Source organism: Nomascus leucogenys, chromosome 5, assembly GCF_006542625.1.
Source record: "Nomascus leucogenys isolate Asia chromosome 5, Asia_NLE_v1, whole genome shotgun sequence".
Taxonomy (NCBI): domain Eukaryota; kingdom Metazoa; phylum Chordata; class Mammalia; order Primates; family Hylobatidae; genus Nomascus; species Nomascus leucogenys.
Window position 1 is genome coordinate 68424244 of NC_044385.1, and position 20458 is coordinate 68444701.

General features: G+C 35.2%; 1 protein-coding gene across 5 annotated transcripts in view; it reads left to right on the top strand.

Annotated features, from left to right (window-relative positions):
* Positions 1-20458, top strand: part of DGKH (diacylglycerol kinase eta) — a 200917-nt gene that overhangs the window by 143089 nt on the left and 37370 nt on the right. For 4 of the 5 annotated variants that reach the window (XM_030813330.1, XM_030813333.1, XM_030813331.1 and 1 more), the window contains 7 exons: positions 1310-1409; positions 3293-3566; positions 4665-4787; positions 9236-9367; positions 12969-13086; positions 14054-14164; positions 14302-14398. In XM_030813330.1, the coding sequence (XP_030669190.1) occupies positions 1310-1409; positions 3293-3566; positions 4665-4787; positions 9236-9367; positions 12969-13086; positions 14054-14164; positions 14302-14398 (955 nt within the window). The remainder of the gene's footprint in view (positions 1-1309; positions 1410-3292; positions 3567-4664; positions 4788-9235; positions 9368-12968; positions 13087-14053; positions 14165-14301; positions 14399-20458) is intronic. The other variant, XM_030813332.1, reaches the window with a different exon arrangement.

Genomic DNA, 20458 nt, shown 5'->3' on the forward strand with positions numbered 1-20458 from the left:
GACATGAAGTACGTGAATGCATGTCTAGTAAATGATAAGCTAGATTCTCTGTAGAAATTTGAGTTTAAAAAGCCAACAAAGAAGGTTCAGGATTAGAAAATACTACCTTTTGTTCAAATAAAATCTAGAAACATTTGCTAAAAAATAATAAAACAAAAATTGTTAGGAGGAATACAATTTCCAAGATGATAAATCTGAAGGTTGGTAGTGTGTGTGTCTGTTGGGGGAGGAGTGGTGGTGGTGGTGGTGGTGGTGGTGGGGTGTGTGTGTGTGTGTGTGTGTGTCCTGTGTCTATTGAATTGCTCAAGTTCATAATACTGAAGTATATGGAAATTTACCATTTTGCCACTCAACTACCAGAGAAATTTGTAAGTGTAATAGAAAAAATAACTGCTGGAACGTTTTTTAATTTAAATTTCTCAATTTATATCAATGATAGAGAGCAATACTATGATTTTAAAAATAGCCTGATTCTATCAGCATAAGCCTTGGCTTTAAAAAAGCTGGTCATATGCCATTCTGTTGATTGTTGTTTTTAATCCAGCACCAGATCCAGATCCAGATCCAAAGCCTTTCAAAAGGCAGATTTTGTTAGTGTTTCAAGTTATTTTGTCTTTTAGCTTATTTCTATTGCAAAGAAGCCAAATGTAATTAAAATAAACAAACAAGTAAACCATATACTGCTGACACTAACAAGACATAAATTAAATTAGTCTTGTGGTTATTGCTTTGGAAAAAATGGATAGATTTACAGAGGAAATCTGTATCAAGGAAAAAATGAATAGATTTACAGAGAATATAACTCAAGTGGCAGATTTGTTTTCAGCATAATGCACAACCTCTTTCTCTTCAGTAATAATATATTGTAACTGTAACAATCAAAATATCCATATGATGAGTCGTGGCTTGACAGTGACAAGTGACAATCTTATTTTTGTTCGGCACTGTAATTTCTGTTATGAAAATATGTAAGTTTAGAATTCCAGTGGAGAAAGCAAGATGATGCTTTATCATTTTTAAATGGGATCTAAAAATACCTAATTTAAATATTTGAGGAAAGCTTCTTATAACATTAATTACTATAATTTAAGTAATATATAGCAAGGCTTATTCATGTATGCATTTATCACTTAGAATGTCTTGAACTTATGTAAGACAAACTGCACAGCAGATAGAAGCATAGATTTATATACAGATGACCCAGATATTTGACAGTTTGCTTAATTGTGTTTCTTTTTAAATATATTCATAAATCAAAGCAAATCAATTCATGAAGCTTACTAAATTGTACAACTTCTTTTCCTCAAAGGACGCTATGTGAAACTGTAAAGGACTTCGTTGCCAAAGTAGAAAAGATGTATGACAAAACCTTGGAAAATGCCGTTGTAGCTGATGCCGTGGCCAGTAAAGTAAGAGGGGACTCTTCGGGGCATGCGAATTTTTTACGGACAATGCTCACATTCAACTGTGTTTCAAAGCTAAATTGATTAGGTGGTTTTCCTGTCAAAACATCTTAAATCGAGAGAAAAATTACTTTGGATCAGATCTGAGGATTTTAAAAAATATTCTATTTTATTTTTACCCTTTAATATGTAGGAAAACTGCATTACTGAAAACCTAACTCAAATCCCTGTCCTAGTGATTGACTTTTTTTGGAGACAGAGTCTTGCTCTGTCACCCAGGCTGGAGTGCAGTGATGCTATCTCTACTCATTGCAACCTTCGCCTCTCGGGTTCAAGCGATTCTCCTGTCTCAGCCCCCCAAGTAGCTGGATTACAGATGCTTGCCACCACACTCAAATAATTTTTATATTTCTAGTAGAGACGGGGTTTCACCATGTTGGCCAGGCTGGTCTTGAACTCCTGACTTCAGGTGATCCGTCCACCTCAGCCTCCCAAAATGCTGGGATTACAAGTGTGAACCACCACACCTGGCCATGATTGACTGAAGGGGAGATGCATAGCAGTCAGACCACAGGGGATCCCATGCAGCTGGGCTCCAGTGGAGAAAGCAAGGCTTTCCATTTCCAAACAGATTTGGGCCAGTTCAGCTATCTTCCAGCATGCTTCTTTGGATTTCCTAGACATTACAATTCTTGGTCTCTTTCAGAGTGCTGCTTCTTGCATTGCCTTTTTCTTAACAGATTTCTTTCCCCCTTTATAAACTAAAATAAGAACAGTTTACTGAACCTTAAAAACTACTATCTTTGCTTTCATTGGTTCACAACAGGACCTTCTTACAAAAGGCTTGAGTATCTTGGGCTTGCAAAGGAATTGGCTTCCCCAAATCCATGCTGGAGATGGCAGTTTAATTGAGTGGAAGAAAAAGAAAATAGAAATAAATATACATTTGAAGTTTTCTGCCTTTTTCTCTTGTCTTTCTGTTCTGTGGAGAGTTTCAGAAAATAGAAACCCTTTCTGGCCATACTTCTGTCTCTAAACTATTTCTGCTGTAACCTTGTCTCAGCATATCATCAAAGACAAATAGATGAGGAGGAAAGGTACTGGAAATTGTATGGAGATGAAAAGTATCTTGGGGGTAGCATCAACAGCTTCAGTCCTAAATGTTTCTTCACCTCTCGTAATACAAGAAAAGCAGAAAGAAACAAGGGCTTGCCTAGTGCATGCTTTTCTTTCTGTATCCCTCTTCTTTTCACTCCTTATCCTTGTGCATTTTCCTTCCTGCACTTTTTTTGAGACAATAATCCCTTAGGCATTGTTCACTCCTTTGCAAACCAAAGCTTTGAAGGGGAGTTTGCCACAACTCAGCCAGATGTGCCGTTTATGATGCTCAAAATGGTGCATTAAGTCAATTACTTTTTTAAAAAAGTTGATCCAATGTTTTGTGTAATGTATAGCAAATTTTGTATAATTTTTTATATAAAGCATCCCTTTGCATAAAGTGTCTTGTGTTATTTTAAGAAAAATAGCTGTATAAATATTCTAAAGATTTTTTCCCCCATGAAATGGAGTCTGAGTGGCTCTGAAATTATGTAATAATTGTGCCAACTTAAAAAATTATAAATTATTTCATGTAGTAAACATCAATAAAGGCATCATCCCTCTAAATCAAAAGCCATAATTTAAATTATAATTGTCTGTCTCTACTAAATGGAGATTTTAAAATTAGCTGCTTCCAGCACCAAAACATCTACAGAATTAAAGGTGGGAATTTCAGTTTTTTCTCTGTAGTGATTAAACTTTCAAAACATCTCTATAAAAATTTCTTGTACTTTGTCTGCTGATCTTGATTCTTTTTGAATATTTTTCTCATTGCCGTATTTTCCTCTCAGTGTTCAGTCCTAAACGAGAAGCTCGAACAACTGCTGCAGGCTTTGCACACAGATTCCCAGGCTGCACCTGTTCTCCCTGGCCTCAGCCCTCTCATTGTGGAAGAAGATGCTGTGGAATCGTCCAGTGAGGAGTCCCTGGGTGAAAGCAAAGAACAGCTCGTGGATGACGTTACAAAACCTTCCTCCCAGAAAGCTGTCAAACCAAGGGAAATCATGTTGCGGGCAAATAGTTTAAAGAAAGCAGTGAGGCAAGTCATTGAGGAAGCTGGAAAAGGTACACATTAACAAATTTAGCTTTGGAAGAAGTTGGCAGCATTTCTACTGCAAGCATAATGGAGTTTTCTTAGTGGTCAGATTGGACACACTTTTTAAAAATAAAATGTTTAAGGCAAGATAGAAGATAAAGTCATTATAAGAAAACTTGTACATAGTCTTATATATTGTTATAGTAGTAGTAAGAATCAGCATATTAGTTAGGAATAAAATAAAATATCAGAAATAAGTTAAATGGAAACAGTTCTATCTAAAATACAAAACTAGTTTAAATGACATTTAAAAAATTTTAGATATCATTTACTTAATTGGAATCTGTTGAATTCTTAAAGAAAATCAAACCTATAAACTACTTTGAAAATATAGAAAAAAAATTTTTTTGAGACAGGGTCTCACTCTGTTGCCCAAGCTGGAGTACAGTGGCGTGATCTCAGCTCACTGCAACGTCCACCTCCCAGGCTCAAGCTATCCTCCTTCCTCAGCCTCCCGAGTAGCTGGGACCACAGATGTGCACCACCATACCCAGCTAATTTTTTGCAGTTTTGGTGGAGATGGGATTTCACCATGTTGCCCAGGCTGATCTCAAACTCCTGGGCTCAAGTGATTCGCCCACCTCAGCCTCCCAAAGTGCTGGGATTACAGGTGTGAACCACTGCACCCTGCCAGAAAATATTTTCTTAACATTAATTTCCCAAACGTTTATGTTGCTTTATTAAGAGCTTATAAAAGCTCTGCCTTATTTTAATTAATGTGTATATTAATACTTCTCAGAATTTTAGCTGTAGTCTAAATGTTAATTTTAGTATGAATAATTAATGTTCAAAAACCCCTATATAGGTTGTAACTTGTAATTGTATTTCATTCTCTAAAATTCTTATACTTTACTTTTTTATTCTGATAAAAATATAATTTTAGCAACTTTAGTTTTTAATCTTTAGTTCTTCACACCTCAGCCCCAAGTTCATTGCTAAATAGTGTTTATTTGTGAATCTGGAATTTCTTTTGGCATATGTTTCAATTTGCGTTTCCTGAGCATATCTTAATATTAATGGGCTTTATTTTTACTTATCCAAACTATTTATCTTCTTACTACCCGAAGTTATGGATGACCCGACAGTTCACCCCTGTGAACCAGCTAATCAGTCCTCTGATTATGACAGCACAGAAACAGATGAATCTAAGGAGGAAGCTAAAGACGATGGTGCCAAAGAATCATTAACTGGTGAGGAAACTGGGAAAAAATTGTTTTGGAATTAAATAAAATGTCATTTTGCTTTTAGTTTTCAAAAGGCTGATCAGTTTGAAAAAACTATTTGTATTTTTATTTTTGAAAAGGCTTTTTGGAAGTTAAAGCTTAGATAAATATTCATGAATAATAAAACAATAAAGATAACACCTAGACTATTGTCCAGTACTCTCACATCCCTCTCTTATCATGTAATCTAGAGATTATAACAATAAACTAAGGATTATAGGACTAAGGATGATTAAATATGTTGGTTTTCCTGAGGAAAGAGGAAAGAAACACCTAAATCATCTGATTTGAACCTACTATAGCTCACAGATTTCTTTGAGAATTGCAAGAAAGCTGCAGCTCTCCTAACGCTCCAAACGCACAAAATTTGGCATTTAAGTGATTCAGCAGTCCCTTAAGTTCCATCAATCAACCTTCTGGGTTTATAGTCCTTATTAAGCTTCAAAATCATAGGACTTTAAAGCAAGCTTTAAAATCACAGGACTTCTAATTACAGCCCTTGCTTTGTCAAAATTATTTTGGTAAGGAAATGAATATGTAATTGCCTGAAGAATGTTAAATATCTTTCTACCTTTTAGATTTTAATTGAAAATGAATTTATACTTTTAATATTGTATATTGCCTAAGGGAAAAGTTTCTAACTTACTGGAGTAAAACAAAGCAGAAATTAAACTATTAATGAAGATGAGACAATATGAAAATAAATACATGGCCCTTATGAAAAGCCAGCCCAATGATATCAGAATTGTTTGCAGTCATTGGGGACAATAGACAATAGACATTGGAGACTACTAGAAGTGGGAGGGTAGGAATGGTAGAAAAGCTAACTATTGGGTCCTATGCTCTGTGCCTGGGTGATGATATCAATCATACCCCAAACCTCCGCATCACTCAATATACTCAGATAATAAACCTGCACGTGTCCCCCTGAATCTAAAATAAAAGTTGAAATTATAAAAAAAGAAATTGTCTTCATACAATGAAAAAAAATCAAATTTTTGGAGAGCCGACCATATCAGATTAACATTTTCTGCTTGAGCTATGGCATGATGAAGACCTTTCATTCCCCATGTTTATGGCCGATTTTCCATGGGACTAGTAGTAATGAGTACATTTCAAATTTTACATGTTTGAAACATTTCTTGTTAACTATGAAAAAAATTAGATGGCAGCTTTATTAATATGTTGTTGCTAAATTTATTCTAGCTTTCATATGAAGCTAAATGAGTAAAATGTAAACTTAATAAGTAAAAGAAAGGGTAATTGATAAAGTTACTTTAAATTTAAAAACCTGTTTTTATCTTATTTTCAAAAAATTTTAAAAAATGTTTGCAATCATTAAATTTTTGCTTTTATTTTCGCTACATATAAACTTGGGCACATTTCTTAACCTCTCTTTGGTTTTCTCATCTCTAATATGAGGATGATAATCTACCTACTTCATTGGGTTGTTGCGAAGGTTGAAAAGTTACTATACGTAAAGTGCCTAGAATAGTGTCTGGTAGATAGTGCTGCCTGAGTGTTCACTGTCATCTTTATTGTTATTTTTATTGCTACTACTGCTGCTGCTGCTGCCACTAATTACATTAACTGTGAGACAATATTTCATTGTACTTGAGACTTTTAAAAACTTTGAAATCAGACCTCATGGACCTCACATTTTCAGCATACAACCCAATGCAGGCATGTTCTAGGACTCTTGAAGCAGATGGCCAGGAGCCTTAGGACCACTCACTTTCAATACATCCCACTCTTATGGTCAGCTCTAATTGTTAGAAAGTCATTCTTTATATTGAGCTTTCTATTTTTCTCCCCTAAATTTCTACCCATGATTACAGTAATCATTAGGTTTTATGAATGATAGTTTGACAGTAACAACTACTGGCCTTTATGTAGTGTTTATGGTTAGTTTAAGGAGCAATTTCATATACATTTCACTATATCAAAGAGGACTCTGCCTCTGGAGCTATTTCTCCTCCTCTTTCTCTTCTTCCTTCCTCCTCCTTCTTTTTCCCCTTCCTTTTCCTCTTCTTCTTCTTCTTCTTTTCCTTCTTCTTCTTCTTCTTCTTCTTCTTCTTCTTCTTCTTCTTCTTCTTCTTCTTCTTCTTCTTCTTCTTCTTCTTCTTCTTCTTCTTCCTCTTCTTCTTCTTCCTTCTTCCTTCTTCTTCTTCTTCTTCCTTCTTCCTTCTTTCTTCTTGTTCTTCGTGTGGCAGCCCTTAAATGATACCGAAAACGGCTTTGGTGGCATCAGACCTTCTCTCACCTTAGATCTTCTTTTCCAGATGATCTGCCCTAAAGTTTCTCTACCAGTTTTTAACTTGATGATTTTAAACCTTTTGTTTTCCTGGTTGCACCCATTTGGTCAATGTTTATCTTAAAATGTGGTGCACCATTTTAAACAAAATTCTTCAGATATTTTCTGTGGTGTATTATCACATTGGTACCCATACACTACTCATTAAGGAGATTTTTGATGTTACAAAGACTACCCAAGACTTCTCTTTTTTAAAACCTAATTATAGTAGTTTACACTCATCCCAATGAACTTTTATCTTTTTTATTCAGATCTATTATTTCATCCTGTGAAGCTCTTTTGAAGCTAGATTCTGTCATCTTAAGTTTATTTCATCTGTGAATTTGATAAGCAGGCCTTAGATGTTTTCATCTATTAGAAAGTGTTGATTAAAGCAGAGGTGACAATGGCTTCCTTACTATACACTGATAATTCCTCCTAAGATGATGGCTGTTAGGAGGATTGGTTTGTCAAAGCTTATTTAATGGTTTTCCAACCGGCTATCATCCCACCTTACCAGACTCTTAAACTTGACACTTCCACTGTGGCCTGTAAAGGAAACTAAAAAATACAAATATAGTGTTGTAAATGTTGGTATTGAAATAGACAGAGATTTAGAGGTCTTTAATGGTACAGTATTTGGTCTTTATTTTGGCTAGTAATCTAACTTGTTGGAAATCAGTGCCAATAGTGGAAGCAGAAGTATATGAAATACTACTTTTTGAGGCACATTTATTGTATCATCATGTAATAATTCATATGTCTGAGATGTGAGAAATACAGTATATTAATATGATTGATGAGATGATTTTTTTAAGAAGAACCAGATAACATTAATTTAGTTACTTGTAACGGAACATCAGTCTTAGTCATTAGTACACTCTCTGCTTTTTGTCAGAGTTGAACATCAAAAAGTTGTTTTTATGAGAAATTAGCCCAGGAGTCCTATCTATTTAAAAAAGGAGTAGCTGTTCTGTTACTTTAGTGTAATGGGACTGTTTTTGAATGAGACAATAGAGTGTAAAATTAATATAGTTAGCTTGTAATTAGTTTTAGGGAGAGTGAAGATAATTAAGTTTTAGAGTATTTTAAAATTGAGTTTGAGAATTACCGTTTCTTAAAAATACCTACCAGTAACTCCTAAATTGGTTAAAGGTACCATTTGCTCTGCATTAACTTGCCTCAGTTTAGAGTTAAATCTTTCTTTTTGTTGTTTACTTTGAGAGTAATTATGTCTTAGAATAATTTTTTAAATGTATTGAGCTGTTACAAGAATATGATAGGACTGTTTGGGCAAATCATCATTTTGAATAAATAATTGAGAAGTACAAGAAAAATATGTTCATTTCACTTGAAGATAGATGCTATTTTTCTTCCATTTATTTGTTTATGTATGAGACAGAGTCTTACTCTGTCACCCAGGCTAGAATACAGTGATGTGATCATAGCTCACTGCAACCTCAAACTCCTGGGCTCATGTCATCCTCCAGCCTCAGCCTCCCAAGTAGCAGGGACTACAGGTGCATGCCACCATGCCTGGCTAACATTTTTATAGAGACAGGGTCTCGCTATGTTGCCCAGTCTGGTCTTCAATTCCTGACCTCAAGTGATCCTCCTGCCTCAGCCTCCCAAAGCTCTGGGATTACAGGCATGAGCCACCACACCTGGCCTCCTCCATTTATTGAAGACAATGTTAAATCATGTTTCACATGTTTGCTCTGGGAATTACATTAATTAAATTTGATCATTCACTTGATATTTATGAGACAAGGATTACATGGGTAGTGTGCATTATAACACATATGTTTCATTTTCAAAAATAATCAGATTTCAAAAGTTTCACTTATCTTTGTGCATTGATCATATTCAAATTATGAGTATTAGTGACCTTTAATTATGGTAGACATCTATTTTCTACTGATATTCGTCGACTTGAGATGAGGAATCAAGACTTCTGATTCCCTCCATGTAAGTCTCCAGAAAATGTAAACAATAACTATGCATAATATTTTCATTTCTACTGATTGATTTAAACATTATTTTATGTTTTAAATTTATAGGAACGTGCTTATTTTTATAGCTTTATCATTATCTCTTTTTAATCTGGACTTTTTGCCAACAGTTAAAACTGCACCTTGGTCTCCAGACGCCCGGACAAGTTATGGCCATTCCCAAACTGATTCTGTCCCTGGTCCAGCTGTGGCAGCAAGCAAAGAAAACCTCCCTGTGCTCAATACCAGAATAATCTGCCCAGGTAGTACAGATTCTGAAACATCGTGTATTTTTCAGTATTTCCGTGAAAAGGTATAAGTATTTCCATTACTGTGGAAATGTGTTCTTGAAGATAAATGTTCTTTTAGTAGAATGTTCTTGTTATACTTTCAGTCAGAATCCAGGCCCTTAGATTCTTCCCTGTATAACAGTTGCCTAGAAAGTATTAAAACACATGTTTTGGCCAGGCGCAGTGGCTCACACCTGTAATCCCAGCACTTTGGGAGGCCAAGATGGGCAGATCACAAGGTCAGGAGTTCGAGACAAGCCTGGCCAACACGGTGAAACCCTGTCTCTACTAAAAATACAAAAAAATAGCCAGGTGTAGTGGCGCACCCCTGTAATCTTAGCTACTCAGGAGGCTGAGGCCCGAGAATTGCTTGAACTCGGGAGGCGGAGGGTGCAGTAAGCTGAGATCGCGCCACTGCACTCCAGCCTGGGAGACAGAGTGAGACTCCATCTCAGAAAACAAACAAACAAACAAACAAACATATGTTTCTGGGCCCTGCCCTGAGAAATTATGATTTGGTAGTTCTGGAGTGGAGTCCAGGAATCTGCATTTACTAAGTTCCCAATGTAAGTCTGAACTTATAATGTTTTACTACTTCTTAAGCTTTCCTTTTGGTGTTTTTTAGTCAGCATTCTGCTGAATCCTTTTGGTTTTAAGCCATAAGTCTCTCTGTAGTCATTTTTAGACAACATTGATGTAAATTATTCATAATTTTGGATTAGGCAATGATTTCTTAGATATGACAAGCACAAGGCACAAAAGACAAATAAATTGGACTTTACCAAAATTAATAGTTTTGTGATTCAAAGGACACTATTGAGAAAGTGAAATGACAATTTAAGAACTTACAAATAATATATCTGATAAAGGACTAGTATCCAGAACATATAAAGAACTCTTAAAATTCAACAATAAAAAGGTAAATATCTCACTTTTAAAATGAGAAAGGAATCTAAATAGACATTTTCCCAAAGAAATACACAAATAGCCAATAAATACATGAAAGGATGCTCAACATCATTAGTCACCAGGGGAATGCAAATTAAAACCATAATGAGGTGCCCCTTTATGCCACTAGGATGACTGTGATCAAAATAGAGAGATGATAACAAATATTGGCAAAGATGTGAAGATGTCATAGTTTTGAATATACTGTGGCATACTTCTTTATGCCCATTTCCTTTATGTGTAAACAAGCAAATGAATGAAGAAAACAATAAATTTAGTAAGCGTAAAGAACAGTTTGGAGAGGTGAGAGCCACACTCCAGCTGCCCTAGAGGGAAGTGTTAATATTCATGCATTGGTGGTAGGAATGTAAAATGGTGCAGCCGTTTTAAGAATAGTTTCACAGTTCCCCAAAAAGTTAAACAGAGTTTACATGTGACCCAGCAATTTTGCTACCGGGTATACACCCAAGAGAACTGAAAATACATGTGTACACAAAAACTTGTGCATGACTATTTATAGCAGCATTCCCAATAGCCCCAAAGTGGAAGCAACCCAAACATCCATCAGTTGAATGGATAAACAAAAGTGATATATTCATACAATGGAATATTATCTATCCATTAAAAAGAATGAAGCACTGATACATGCTATATAGAAACACTATGGAAAATGAACATAAAAGCCAAATGTAATATGACTGCATTTGTATGAAATGCACAGAATAGTCATAACCCATAGAGACAGAAAGTAGACAGTGGTTCCCAAGGAACTGGAGGTGAGGTGATCAATGGAATGGAAAATGACAGCTAGTGGGTACACCGTTACTTTGCAGGGTAACGAAAAGGTTTTAGAATTAATAGTGATGGTTGCACAACTTTGTGTATATATTACAAACAACTGAATTATCTAAAAACTTTAAAAGGGTTAATTTTATAATATATCAGTTGTATCAGAATAGAAATATTAAAAGAAAAAAGAAAGATCAATCTGGAACAAACTGGTTCTGGAAAGGCCTTCAGGTTTAGATGCTGTGTTCCTATTCCAACTGGGAACCTTGGGATAACCCCTCTGGAATAAAGCTGAAAGGAATGTGGCTAACCCTAAAACATCTTAGATAATATTAACACTTGGCTGGGCATGGTGGCTCACAGCTGTAATCCCAGCATTTTGGGAGGCTGAGGCAGGCAGATCACCTGAGGTCAGGAGTTTGAGACCTAGCTAACATGGTGAAACCCCGTCTCTACTAAAAATACAAAAATTAGCCAGGCATGCTGGCTCACCCCTTTAATCCCAGCTACTTGGGAGACTGAGGCAGGAGAATCCCTTGAACCCGGGAGGCAGAGGTTGCAGTGATCTGAGATCATGCTACTATACTCCAGCCTGGGCAACAGAGTGAGACTCTATCTCAACAAAAAGAAAAAAAAAAAATGAAAGAAAGAAAATATTAACACTTCCCTCTAGGGCAGCTGGAGTGTGGCTCTCACCTCTCCAAACTGTTCTTTACGCTTACTAAATTTATTGTTTTCTTCATTCATTTGCTTGTTTACACATAAAGGAAATGGGCATAAAGAAGTATGCCACAGTATATTCAAAACTATGACATTAAATGAAATAACAATATTCATTGTATTTGATAATTGCCTAAACATTAAAATAATGAATAATAATAATTCCCTAAGAAGAGCATAGTGCTGAGGAAAGGAATGTTTGCTAAAGAAAGGAATTGCTGGCCATGGTGGCACATGCCTGTAGTCCCAGCTACTTGGGAGACTGAGGTGGGAGGATCGCTTGAACCCTGGGAGATCGAGGCTGCAGTGAGCTGTGATCACACCATTGCACTCCAGCCTAGGTGACAGAGTGAGACGCATCTTTAAAAAAAAGTAAAATAAAAAGAAAGAACTTGTTTTTCTAATTTCCTCGTGTTTCCCTTGTTCTTGTAGGTTCCTATTAGTTTGTCTCCTCTCCAGACTTTACTGCTTCTAGCTTTCATATTGGGTTGAGTAGATCATAAAATTCATTAGCTTTGAATACTGTAACAGTTAGAAAACTAGTGGAAAGCATGTTGAAATAAATTTGAAGTAAGAGGGTTCATTTTTTATATTTAATACTATATTCTTCTAAAATTCACAGATACCTACATTTAATACTTTACTACTTATTCTTAAAACTAACACTGAGTTTTCACCTTAATACATCTCTTAATATTTTAAATTAAGTATCATTATCTATGATTTGAGAATATGGAAGTGACAACTCCATGAGATTTTGGGTAATTCTGCCTTTATTGTAGATTCCTCACAGACTTAATACCATCTTTGCTATAACAAAGGAAGTAAAATATATTTGTTATAGAATTATTGGGATGGTAAATGAGAAAGTGTCACAAAGCCATTCCTATTTAGGTCCTCCTCTCCTTAATTCTTGATGATAACATATAGATCCTTGGAAATGTCAAAAGCCTTGTACTCACAAATGTCACTGTTCTTAATTTTCATTAATGAGAAGAGTAGGCACTGAAAACCTCACTTTTAAAAGTAAGATATTTGATGTTAGGCATGGATGGACTGGTTCTTTCTCTGTTTTTTCTTAACATGCGATCCCATATGTGTTTGTTTTTCTGTCCAGGTTTAAGAGCAGGACTGGCTGCCTCAATTGCTGGGAGTTCGATTATCAACAAAATGTTACTGGCAAACATTGATCCTTTTGGTGCCACGCCGTTTATTGACCCAGATCCAGATTCCGTGTAAGAAAATGCTTTTGCAAATATTTTGTTTGGGTTTTTCTTGTTTTTTTCAACATGAACTGTAACATTTTAAATGAATTACAATAAATATGGTCCCATATAAAAAAAAGATGATCAGAAAATTACAAAAGTTGATAATGCCAAGCACATTGAGTCCTTTAAAATTCAGTGGTCTCCATAATCTGTCCCTGAGGTAGGTCCTTTTCCAGCCTGTTCTCTCTGAGAGCAACCCTCTGGCAAAGGAAGGCACCAATAAATAGAACTGATGCTATTCCCTTTACCTCCTTTCTTTTCAGTCTTGCCAGATCTGTCATCTTTCCACGTCAGCTTCTAGGTTTACTTATTTTGGGAATCTTTTGGCCCACACTGATCTCTTCCCTTCTTAAGACTCCTACAATTTTTTGGCAGTTCAAGATGTACTTTCTTTTACTTCCTTTTTAAATTTTGCTTTTGTTATATCATTTCTGTAATGACATTCCTCAAGGACAGTACCATATTTTAAATGTTCCAAAACACCTGGAAGAATGGATTGGATCTAGTACTTTTTTGCTCAATAAATATTTGTCCATTGTTAAGTGTAGAAGTGGAGGAGACTTTCCAATGATAAAAAAGAGAGAGAATTGGTACCTGACTGTAAGGCCTTCCCATAATCACCTGCATTTTCCTGTGTAGTGAGGAACTTATGTAGAAATAGAACTAAGATTTTGTTATAGTTAGAGAAAATCACACCATAACTATGTCTGTTTTGCCTTGCTCACCATCCCTTTACGTCACATGTACCAGAAATTGTACACATGTCCTGTGTTTGTACACATGGCATAGGAATAGGAAGTGATTAGTGCTAAGTTTTACAATCTGCTATAAGAAATGGAAGCTTAAATGGTTTTAAGTACTATCTTGTGTACAAATTGTAATTGTTGTAATGAATCTGAAATTGACTTTGATGTACTTTTCTCTATGATCATAGAGATGGATATTCAGAAAAATGTGTCATGAACAATTACTTTGGGATTGGATTAGATGCAAAAATTTCATTAGAATTTAATAATAAAAGAGAGGAGCACCCTGAAAAATGCAGGTAATTTTAGTAAAAGTATAATAATGCTATTACATAAAGGCAACTTTTTCTTCATTTATTATCTCTTTTGCTTGCTCTGCCTTTAAGGAGTAAATAAATAAAATTTCCTGAAATTGCCTGCCAATATTTATTTTCAGGAGCCGAACTAAAAACTTGATGTGGTATGGAGTCCTTGGAACCCGGGAGTTATTACAGAGATCGTACAAGAATTTAGAACAAAGGGTTCAACTTGAGGTAAGTTCATCTTACAGATATTTCATATTATCTTACTTAAAAAAGTATCATTTTGGAGCTAATTTGACCTAAATGCGTTTTGATTAGCAATTAAATAAATATTGAAGGGGAAAAATGAATGTGATCATCAACTTTGTACTAAAGGAAGTATATACGCAGGATATGAATGACACACTTAATTATCATCATCATTAGCTCCTGAAATTGGGGCTACTACGGAGTTGTGGTGCCCCATGTAAAAGTGGAGCCAAGGGAGCGTATTTATAGGAGACGGTTTTTAATAGATTTTCTCACTTAAGCTTCCAAATTCTGACCCAATTCTGTAATAACGAAAGTTTTGCAAATCCCTGAAAATAACATTTGAAGTAAATAGAATCTTTTAATTTAAATATACATTTATTTTTTGCTCCAATTATTTCTAATGACAAGTAAAATTAAAAGAGATTTTGAGCATTTAAATGTTTTACTGTTTTTTACTTATTTAAGTAGGAAATTAAGGACAGAAAATGTTATTTTATTTCTTCCAACAACAGAAACAACAAGGCTGAGGAAATAGCTGTGAAAAGACTATTAATTTCTGTGAATTTTATTTTATTTTACCTTTGATCCAGGACTCGCTGTTTATGCTGATGGGCATGTCTTTCCTATCTTGTTTCTTTTTATAACTACATATTTTTAATTAAAGCATATCATACATACAGGAAATTATAAAATCTTAAGCCTACAGCTCAACAAAATAAACAGAGCATTATTATTTGGGGTATTATCCAAACACTGGAATGTGGACTAAAGAGATGTCTAGCTCATTCTTTAACAACTGTATTTCCTTGTAAAGATGAGCCTATTATACTTTTCACTCTGAACATACAACTGTATGATCAGCTGGTTTGATTTATTATTGCTTATAAAATTAAGATAGACTTACTGGATAAAAAGGTACAAAATCAGGAAGGTTCACATTTTGTAAATGCTATCCTTGACACCCCATGCCCAGGTCAGCTTAGGTGCTCTCCTAATCATGTAATCATTCCTTTTCTTCTTCATATACCCCGGTTGGCCACACTCTTTTTATTTATTTATTTATTTATTTTTTTCGAGATGGAGTCTCGCGCTGTCAACCATGCTGCAGTGTAGTGGTGCGATCTTGGCTCACTGCAACCTCCGCCTCCTGAGTTCAGACGATTCTCCTTCCTCACCCTTCCAAGTAGCTGGAACTATAGGTGCGCGACACCACGCCTAGCTACTTTTTGTATTTTCAGTGTAGATGGGGTTTCACCATGTTGGCCAGGATGGTTTCCATCTCTTGACCTCATAGTCGGCCCGCCTCGGCCTTCCAAAGTGCTGGGATTACTGGTCTGCGCCACCGCGCCCAGTTTGGCCACACCCAAGGACACCTAGGAAGTTGTTTTTGTCTTTTGTTATCTCCAGTGTTTAGCTCAGTACTGGTCCTGTTTTGAGGGGGAAATGGATGGGTAAGTGATCACTTTAGCATAATTTATTAAGTGCTGTGATCAAGCATAGCCAGCTGTCTTTAAGGGTTGAAAAACTAGCTGGATCTGAATGGCTAGATGGTCTTAGTTCCTGGAAGAGCCTCAGCTCTTCAGAAATAGGATTAGTAACCTCTTCTACTGGTGTTCCAAATTTTGAACAAGATGTCTTATTTACACAGCTGCTTTGTACTCTCCTTTTAAAAAGGTTCTTAGTCTTTTTTGAGTTGTAGACACCTTTGGCATTCTGGTGAAAATAAAGACCCCTTCTCAGAATATTGTTTACAAATGCATTTTATGAAATACGGACTTACAAACGAAGACTTACCAATAAGATTAAAATAAATTACAACATATTTTTATGTTGCTAAAGAATAATATTTGTGTATCATCATTACCATATCAAATAAAAATCTAATGGCATGTCTAATAAATACCATAACTTCAACATAATGATGAACTTATATACCAGATATCTGAAACATCTATAATGTAATATAAAAAAGTCTCATTTCTATTGATGATGAAATCACAGGTGTTACTAATGCCTTTTTTTTCCCTACATTTATAATTGAGGGCAATGCTAAACTTCAGAGTATAGTGAACATAAGATACAGATTTTTACCATGAAGTTAACAAATCACCTGAATCTATCCATGGACTCCTGGTTTCTGAACCTTAAGTTAAGAACACTTGATATAGATATATAGGTTAAATGATAAAAAAGGAAAATAAAATGAGTAAAACAAGATAAATGAAAACATGTTAATATACATAAAAATAAAGTAGAAAAAGTAGAGCATTCTTTGCCATCATTAACAAAAAATAATAATAATAAAGTAAACCAAAAAGATACATTCTACTTCTAAGGACGATGGAAGGCCTGTTGTCTAAAAATTCATTTATCTGATGATGGTTCACTCGGAATAAAGGTGGAAAAGAGAGTCCCACACCTTGGGAGGCTCTTTCCAGAGAGATGCCTTCACCAGTGGCCCTCCTTTTTGCTTTTTACTCTTACCTTTTTCCTCAGATAAGTTTTCCCTCCCCTGTTATGTTGTTGGTATGGAACGAGGCTGCTTCATGTCCTAACTTTAAATTTGTGCAGAACAAAGACTTTGACCTTGGTTTCCCTATATACGAAACTGATAAAATAATGATTTTGTGCAAATCATATATAAATGACCCTAAGGTACTGTAAATCACAGTGCAAATAGAAAAGAACTGTACAAATACAAACTTTGTTTCCCAAGCCACATTATCAGTGATTCTGATATATACTCAACTTTCAGAAACTTGCAGTGAGATTTAGAATCCTTTTTACAATGATGGGAATTCCAGAAATGTAAAATAACATCACAGTACCATATTTTGCTACTTTTAGAATAGAAACACCTTTCACATGTAAATGGAAGAATTGTATTAAAATTTCAAACATTTTTTTGTAAGAAGGATGACTTTTTTGCCCATAATATACCTAATTTACATGGGTTAAGCAGCCTGTTCTATTTATTAACTGAAATAATAATTAGATATTGTTTCAAGTCCTGTAAGTACTAAGATACATGAAGAAAAACAAATAACTTTAAAAAACAGTCTTCTTCTGTAGGCTCTAATGAAATATGTGATTGAGAACAAATAGTTGTTTAATTCACACTTTTAGTTATTTCAAATCTTCCCATAATCTGTATCATTTTTTAAAAAAATAAATTTAGTTTATTATATTAATAGTAATTTCTGTATTTGTTTAATTCATTTCAGTAATAACTAGTTGTAACTACTTTTTAAATCATTTTGAATGAAGTTTACTGTATGCCTTCTACATACCGCCTTTAATTCTTAACAACTCATGAGGTAGGTATTATTATTCAGTTCTGAAGAGTAAAGGCATTGCTTAAGTTCAAACAGCTGATAATTGGAAGAGCCAACATTTCAAATCCAGTGTTTTTTCCGTAAGACAATTTGTAATTATAACTGAAGAAGGAAATTTACTGACTTCCCACATGTGTTCTAGGTGCTTTTCTTTACCTTATCTCATTGGCCTCACTGTGTGCTAAGAATTGTTAGCCCATTTTACAGATGAGCAAAGTGAAGCTCTGAAAGCTTAAGGGACTTACCTAAATACTAAGTGACAGAATTCAATCCAGCTCCATCATCTTCCCCCCATATCAGATTGTCTGGTGAAAGGAGCAGAGAAAACAGACACTAATGAGAAAAATATATATAGCTGCAGTTTTGTAGCATTTTGCAACATCATGAACCACAAATAGAAACATGGGATGGCTAGGGAGCCAGCTCTGGTGGTATGCACCTATAATCCCAGCTACTTGGAAGCCTGAGGCAGGAGGTTCGCTTGAGCCCAGGAGTTCAAGACTGCAGTAAGCTGTGATGGCACCACTACATTCTATCCTGGGCGACACAGCAAGACCACATCTCTCAAAAAGAATAAATAAAGGATATATGGGGCTACTGGAAATATTTTTTAAAAATTTAACACTCCTGAAGTTTTTCCTGGATATGAGAAACTTTTAAATCATGTGAATTTGTTAATTTGTTGAATCTGTATTCCTCGTATTTTTCCTATGAGACTCTATGAAATGGACATTAAGCATTTAGATTTAGGTGTGTTGCTTAATATATATATGTTCACTTCAGCACCACCATGGGACTTCTTTCTGAAAATCTTCATCGTCTTCCATACCATGTTTGCAAATAAAGTGCATCCATTTGGAAAATCTTTTAAAAATATTTCTTTTATATTTACAGAGATAGTATTTTTCCCCATTTCCTTTGTTAGTCATATGATTTAAAGCAGCTTTTTCTAAAGCACATAAAGAATCTGTTTAATGTATTGGGTTGAGAAAAAGTTTATTATTCTGTTAAGTATTTCATATTTATTCATTGAACAAATATACATTGAGCGCCAATTATGTGCCAGACAGACCCCCAGGTGCATGGACCTTTGAATGTGAAAAGCTAAACCTGCTAATGGTTAACACTGTGTTTTCATGAAAAAGAAAAAAAGGAATTGTGAAACATGCCCGTGAAGGTAAATCAGCCAATCCTGGCCTTCATCCGTTACACCATTCCAATCAGCCAATAACCCTGAGGTCTTCCCAAGAACTGACTTTAGCTGAATTAGCAAACACAAGCTTCTGTGTGATTCTGATGGTGAACATTTTTTGCAGTACTTGGGGATGAGATTAACTTCCTATGCATCCTCATTAAACTCTTATTCTTCCCCGTTCTCAGATTCACAGAGCAGAGAAGTCCCTAACGGGTTCGTCTTGGACCAGCTGTAACAATTTCCAAGTGTTTGCTGGTCTCTGCCCTGGATTTTCACCAGTTTAGGGAGCTAACTTGGAGAATCAGAACCTCACTACTGAATAGACATTAAAGAAAATATTGGTACTCTTGACATTGAGACCTTATCCTTCCATCTTCGCTAAACTCCAACCATCCTAGACCAGTAGGACTTAATACTCTTTTTAATGAGATTTCCCATTACAGAAACTCTTTCCCTCACCTTGGTTTCTACCCTAGAACAAATTATTCTCTCATAGTCTCAGAAATACAGTTTATTTCTTTCTGTTGGAAATCATTTTTATTGGGCATTAAAATGTAATTTTTAAGAAGCTATGTTAATTATTTTTAATATAAGAATTATTTAATGAAAATATAGTATCCATTTTAGGTGTGACATCTGCAAGCTCTTCTCTTTTAAAATGAAGGCTTAAACATTTCCATTGGATTTAAATGTTCACTTAGAAAAGTGTTAGGTGATTTGGTTTAAATGTTAATTAAAATAATAAGTATGATCATAAAATGTATGTAACATAATTATGATCATTTTTCTTGAGTAATTTTTAAAAAATTAGTTTCATAACTGATTGTTTCCTTAATAGCCAATTAGGCTTTATTTAAGAGTTAATAGAATAAACAGCATTAATTGAAATTAATTAAGAAATAACATTTATGAGAGAATGCAATAGTTCTGCTTCTACTCAGTAAGAATTTATTCACATCCCTTCACCAGCCATATCCTTTTTTTCCATTTACATGGTAATTTACTTTTCATTTAAGTGCTTAATGAGAAAGTAAGGACTACAAGGAGCTTTCTGAGATGCATATATTTTTGCTTGACTTTGGTTCTGACTACTTGAAGTACTCAGCTTTGAGTTTCACCAGTCCCCAGGTGGTTGTAGAGCCCCAGCAATGTACCAGGGACTGTGAGAGGGGCTAAGTGAGATGGTTAGGATCCACTTGCTCTTACCCAGCCTGCTTTCAAAAAGATGCTTAAAATAAGTACATAGAGGACTACAATGCAGGTGAAAGTACATAAGAGGCCTGAAAATGACTCGAGAAAAGGACTCCCTGGTTTTGGGGGAAAGAGGTAAAACATTTTTTAAAAAATCAGTTTTTTGTAATAACTTCTGCTATAGTTATTTATACTTCAATTTTTTTTTTTTTTTTTTGAGACGGAGTCTCGCTCTGTCGCCCAGGCTGGAGTGCAGTGGCGCAATCTCGGCTCACTGCAAGCTCCGTCTCCCAGGTTCACGCTATTCTCCTGCCTCAG